The sequence below is a fragment of the Lactuca virosa genome, chromosome 5, assembly GCF_052849685.1.
Source record: "Lactuca virosa cultivar CGN04683 chromosome 5, Lactuca_virosa_CGN04683_v6, whole genome shotgun sequence".
In the NCBI taxonomy this organism is placed as follows: Eukaryota; Viridiplantae; Streptophyta; class Magnoliopsida; order Asterales; family Asteraceae; genus Lactuca; species Lactuca virosa.
The window spans coordinates 426,910,350-426,916,321 of record NC_136430.1 but is presented as its reverse complement, the minus strand read 5'-3'; the positions used below and the strand labels follow the sequence as shown (position 1 = coordinate 426,916,321).

Sequence of the window (5,972 nt, the reverse complement as noted above, 5' to 3'; positions counted from 1 at the left end):
TATAGGAGTAGAGGGGGTTGGTGAAATAGTCAGTATCCATCAGTTGAAACAATATGTTCCTGAGTTAACTTTTCCTTTATCATGGATCACTTATTAAAGCTATTATTAAAATTCAAATAAAAGGTTATTCGTAATTTTATTGCAATTATTAAATTCAAGTGTTGCTACATGACCGCTAGACATAAGACAACAAACCTTTGCTAAAATGATGTAGTAGTTAAAACACGTAATACATTAACATGGGTGGAATTAGGTTGATAACAAATTCACTTTCTATTTCTCTAGTATTTTTTGTTGATATATGAAATATAATTATTTAAAGATTCTATTATAATAATGACAATTTAAGTTTATTATCTAAATATAATATAATGATTTAAGTGGGCGTTTTACTAGTAGTAGTATCTATCCATAAACTCCCGAATCAAGGGCACAAGCACAACACGAGGGGATAAATAAATAAAGTTGAGTTAAATAATGTAGTTGAGTTGGATATAAAAGTTGACCAAAATCCAAAAGGTACAATCATCAACGGGAATTACTACTAGTTAGTTCCATGAATGAAAGGCATGTAGTTTGTTTGGTTTTTTCATGGAACTAAAAGATAGCCCATAAATACTAGGGCCAAAGCAAACAAAAAGCTCTCCGACTTTATATACAAATCTGTTTGACTCAGAAAACCCTTCAATCACCTCCATTTTTTTTTTTTTTTTTTTTTTTTGGATTCTTAAAAGAGACGACAAAGTCATTTCTCTACATACTTTTCTCATGACTCAGCAACAGGCATAATCAGAAGTCAAACTCTCCAGTCGCCTGAAACACACACGAAACCAATTTTCACAATTACTCCAATAATTTATCTTGCAACAGTGGGAATATATATATTTTTTTAAAAAGAGAGAGAGAGAGAGAGAGAGAGAGGAGAAACCTTATTGAACAAAACATCTTTGTTGTTTATGTGCATAATGCCATCCTTGAGAGTGCACCTCCACCTGCTCTTGGCTCGAGTCACCTGCCAACAAGTTTCATCATCATGCATTAGAGACTTGTACCTTTTATGCCTACGTATATAGTATAATATATGTATATGTATGTATGTATGTATGTGATGTACCTTGTCGAACTGGGCCAGGACCAAATGCTGTGTGTTTAGTTCCTCGCCTTGGTCCACGTCATCAAGATCATCATCATCGTCATTCTCGTTCAGAGGCTCATCTTCATCGTCATCTAAAATATCATTCTGATTCACCATCGCAGGAGTCGCTGCTTGCAGCTCTGAACACAAAAAAAAAAAAAAAAAAAAAAAAATACCAATTTCAGATTCCTAAAAACCAGAAGATGAAGCATTAATTAAGATAGGTTATAGGTAGTTTACCTTGTGGGGCAGGTGTGTTGGCTACATTATAGTCTTCACTCACAACTCCTTGATAGTTGTAGATCTTCACTCAAAAGTAAAAAGTCAAAACAAATCATTTAGTTAACTTAACAAACAAGTAACTACATTTCTATGGCTCTTAAAAAAAAAAAGGATTATTACATTTGGTGTAGAGAGTGCATCATCATAGGGATCAGGAATAGGTCCATCCAGTTGAGGAATCCTATTATTACCACCAACAACAATACTATTGCTCCCTTCGCCAATCTGAGTTCACAAACAAACAAACACATCTTATCTTATATTAATATTATATGGAATAAAAAAAAACATTAAACATGAGATGTGTTAATTAAATTAAAAGATATAATATAATACCTCAAGTTTATCAGCTGCGCCATCTTGCTGAGGAATATATCCGCCCGAGGGGCGATATTGTGAAGGAAACTCATCCCTCTTACGCTTTCCAGATAAAAGAAAGAAATCCTGCAATTAATGTAAGATTTATCAAACACTTACATTACACTATAAACATAAACATAAAAGAAAGATATCCAAGATTTAATCAACAGCCATCGTTAAGAAAGACTTGCTGCTTCAATCATGGACCAAAACCAAACCACATATTTTCTGTTTCCTGTTTCCGCTTTTGTAATATAGTTTCAGTTGACTTTTTCTAAAGGTGAAGCAACTTTCCAACATAAAGAATGAAATGAAACGATATAGGTCAGAAATATTTGTCCTTATCTTTCTTAAATGAGCTATTAAAGGGGTATGAGTATCTTTTCAAAAGAAGACAAGATAATAATAGTGTGCAAAACAACTACACGTAGCTATCAATATTGTAAACACCAAATCTTTCCATTTGGAAACTAATGCTTCAAAATATGAGGAACATATTGCCATTGGCGAAGGTTGTTTCCTAACTATTAGCCACATGGTATTCTTGAAAACACATAGAGAAAAGGGTATTGTTCTTTTTATATGGATGAAAACAACGACTATGTCATTAATGACACTTTAAATGAGTATATGTTGTTGAATGTTTGCATTTATTGTGATACAAACGCATTTGGGTAATTGACATCTTATGATTGTCAGCTAAAAGTGAACTCGTCTTATCGGTATTTAGAAACCCTATTTTTGAACATATAAACAAACAAGTGGTTGAGCTTATAATCATGGAATAAATGACAAGAAAAAGACGCCAACAAAACTTGTCTCTGCCTTTGAACACATGAAATTATCAAGGGAAAGCTGACAAGATTTTTAAATGACAATAACATCACTATGGTAACCTGAGTTGTTGGTTGATTGGCTGCTCCTCCTCTGTCAGCATCTTCACGTCCTTCCACATAAGCTGCAACAATAAAAGATTTAGTAAATTAGGGTAGATATACAATACATGCATACGTTTAAATATTTATACATGTTTAATATCACCATTGAGAGAGAGAGAGAGAGAGAGAGAGACATTACCAACATTCACATCAAGAGGGGGCCTTTGGTTCAGCCAAGGAGATGGTGGTTGCTGCACAAAAAATAAAACTTTAATGTATAACCTCTACAACTTCAATCACAAAAGAAATTTTTGTTTTGAATGGGGGCATTAGAGTACCCCTATAATCATCTGAAATGAAAATGAAGATACCAATGTAATATAATAAAATAAAATGCAGATGAAACGATTCGACCAACAACTATATTTTCTACATAAAGCAATGAAGAGGATAAGAAAGATGCACTTGCCATGTATGTGTTAGGCCTCCCAGATTTGCCATCTGAAACTCCATTCTCGTTTATGGAAGGATAATCACTTGGGGTAATGGGGGTACCACCAGTAGGTATATTGTAATTGTCCATGGTCCCTGGTAAAGGTGTTGGAGCTGTTCCTGGTAAGGGTGTTTGAACAGGCAAAGGTGTTTGCATTGGAGTCTGCAATGGTGTCTGCAGATAACAACAAACTTAAGGAAACAAACCATGAAAGTATGAACAATAAATGAAATAAAGACAGCCCAATATTTCATCATAAATACACTTGGTTGACCCCCGATATTTCGGATGCATAACCAAGTTTCCTTCTTTACTCTCAACAAAGTTGTTCTCTTTCGCATAACTAAGCTACACAATTATGAACAGGAAATGTACACGCATTCGGAGATTCTTTATATACTCATCTACCCTAAGTGAATCTAAAAGCAACAAAGGCCTAACTTCTATATGCTGCAATTTTCTCAGAGCAATGAATTAGCATGAACAATTGCATCGGTATCCACTTATAAAGAAGTCCAAGCATCCGGTACATGTAGGTATAATTGTTCGCATAAGTTATGAGCTAACAGATACTCACCGGAGGGAAAAGTAAATCAGCGGTGGGAGTTTCATACTCTTCCGGCCCTTCATATGGAACATTAAGATCATGAACAGTGTTCGATGTAGCCCCAGGGGCCATCGACTTGGCGACAGCAGATCTGTCAATCGGACCCACTATAGCCCCAGCTTGCATCATCTTCAACTCCCATAACTAACCAAAATACCAGAACCACCAAAACAGTAAACAAACGGTATGAATTTCACAAAAACAGATCCAAATAAACATCACAGCAACGAAATCAAAACCCCGTAAAACTAGATCTATACTAGAAAAAATCCGCCCGATTTGGTCGACATCGGAAAAAAAACACTCACTCCTTGAAGTTCGCTGAGGACGCCTTCGCCAGGACCACCATTGTTGATGAATTCTTCTCGGACTTTGTTGATGACGTCCTCGATGACTTGGATATAGACAGTGCTGGTCGTCGAGCTTGCCATTTCCCGGATCCTTGAAACCCCTGGCTGACAGAAAAACCCTAGGTAGTGAAAATTGGATTTGGAGATGATGAATTGGAGATTGGGGAAGGTTTAGGGCTTGGAAACGGTGGAGGAGAACGGCGGTGAAACGATGGGAGAGATTGGGGGTGCGGAACAGAAAAGGGAATAAAGAGGGGAATATAAATAGGTTTGCATCCGTTTATATGTGCGAAGGGTCTACGTGTCTTGATACTCCGTCACTCGTACGCCTGTTTCCCATCCTCCCATTCAAACTAGTTGCCCAAAGCTACTTCTTTTCATCCAATATTTTCGAGTAAGCCCTTGTAGTCTCCTAAAAAAGACAAATCTTCACAAAATAGTCCCTATGATTTTTCAGAATACCATATTTAGACCTTAGTTTTTTTCGATCTTAGGGAAAGATCCTTGTAGTTTCAATTTTTATCATGGTTGTATCTCACCTATATGAAAGGATTTTTATATCTTTTTAAATTTCTTTTATATTTTTCTATAAATAAAATTTCTTGATAAAAAATAAAAGAAAATAATATAAATAACAACCCACGTTGTCTTCTTCCCCACCCCGTCTTCTTCTTGTGGGTAATTACTTGTGTAACGTCCCAAAAATAATGACATAAAATTTTTCGTTTTTAGATTAATAAATTGTTAATACATAACACTTCCATAAAACCAAGGTAATCAAGATTTATCAAAACATCGTCGAATCATAGTAAATCACAGAATGCGGAAACATGTGGTGTGTGCTCTGCAATCATCCCGAGCTCTTCCATTTGAAAACCGAAATACCTTAAACATAAACTGAAAACTGTAAGCACAAAGTTTAGTGAGTTCCCCAAGATACCTCATATCATACATAATTAAGCACATAATGGGCCCGCCCGACATCGAGCCCCGCCCGGCATCGGACCCCGTCCGGCATCGGGCCCCGCCGGCATCGAGCCCCGCTCGATATACAGATCTTTCAGTCATCAGGTGTAACGCCCGTGTTTCTGGGTCAGGCATTAATGATGATGTGATAGTTTAGGTTGACCTTTGTAATCCATTTTGAAATAATAAGAATGTATTATTTGAGTATTATGTGTTTTATGCTTAATTGCTTAATTATATGGCTTAAATGAATTAAGGATAAAAATAAGCGTCAAAATGAAATGTTAGATAAACCCGATATCTATGAAGGATGTGGTAGTGGTCGTGGCAAGGTTTCCGAATATATAAAGAATGCCGAAATCCGAGTTATAACGAAGAAGTTATGACATGTCGAAGTTTCACGACAGAACCGGCACGACGCTGAATGACGTAAAATATGAATATAAGATAGAGCGATATCTAGCCTTAGTAATCTAAATGAAAGTCGTAGAATACGTTAAACCGAGAGCGTGCATAAAAAGAATGCCCAAATCTGACTTCGTATGAGGAAGTTATGATTTTTCTAAGTTTCAGCTTAGCAGTATGCAGCCCGAAGTTCGATTTTGAGATCGAGTGATATTTAGCCAAAACTTTCTAAATGAGAATTGAAGATCTCATCGATAGTAGTCCAACGATAAAAAGACAGACGAAAACGGACGTCGGGTGAAGAAGTTATGGATTTATAACGGAGTTTTCCTGTCCCGACCTACTAAAAATAATATAATAAAAATAAAGTCAAAATTAGCCGACGGAGTCTAAATGAAAGTTGTAGAGCATAATCTCACCTACGCGTGGATATAAATAACGTCGAAAACAGAGCTCGTATGCGAAAGATATGAATTTCTGAAGTTCGGAACACATT

At 36.1% G+C, this 5,972-nt stretch overlaps 1 protein-coding gene across 1 annotated transcript; it reads right to left on the bottom strand.

Moving 5' to 3' along the window:
* Positions 1-452: 452 nt before the first annotated feature.
* LOC145112917 (transcription initiation factor IIA large subunit-like) lies at positions 453-4,447 on the bottom strand. Its single transcript, XM_079049031.1, has 11 exons — positions 4,064-4,447; positions 3,726-3,899; positions 3,125-3,322; positions 2,855-2,906; positions 2,674-2,735; positions 1,754-1,861; positions 1,538-1,642; positions 1,376-1,439; positions 1,115-1,275; positions 929-1,012; positions 453-813 (listed from the first exon to the last, which is right to left on the bottom strand). The coding sequence occupies exons 1-11, from the start codon at positions 4,184-4,186 to the stop codon at positions 790-792; spliced, it is 1,155 nt and encodes a 384-aa protein (XP_078905157.1). The 5' UTR covers positions 4,187-4,447; the 3' UTR covers positions 453-789.
* Positions 4,448-5,972: the final 1,525 nt, after the last annotated feature.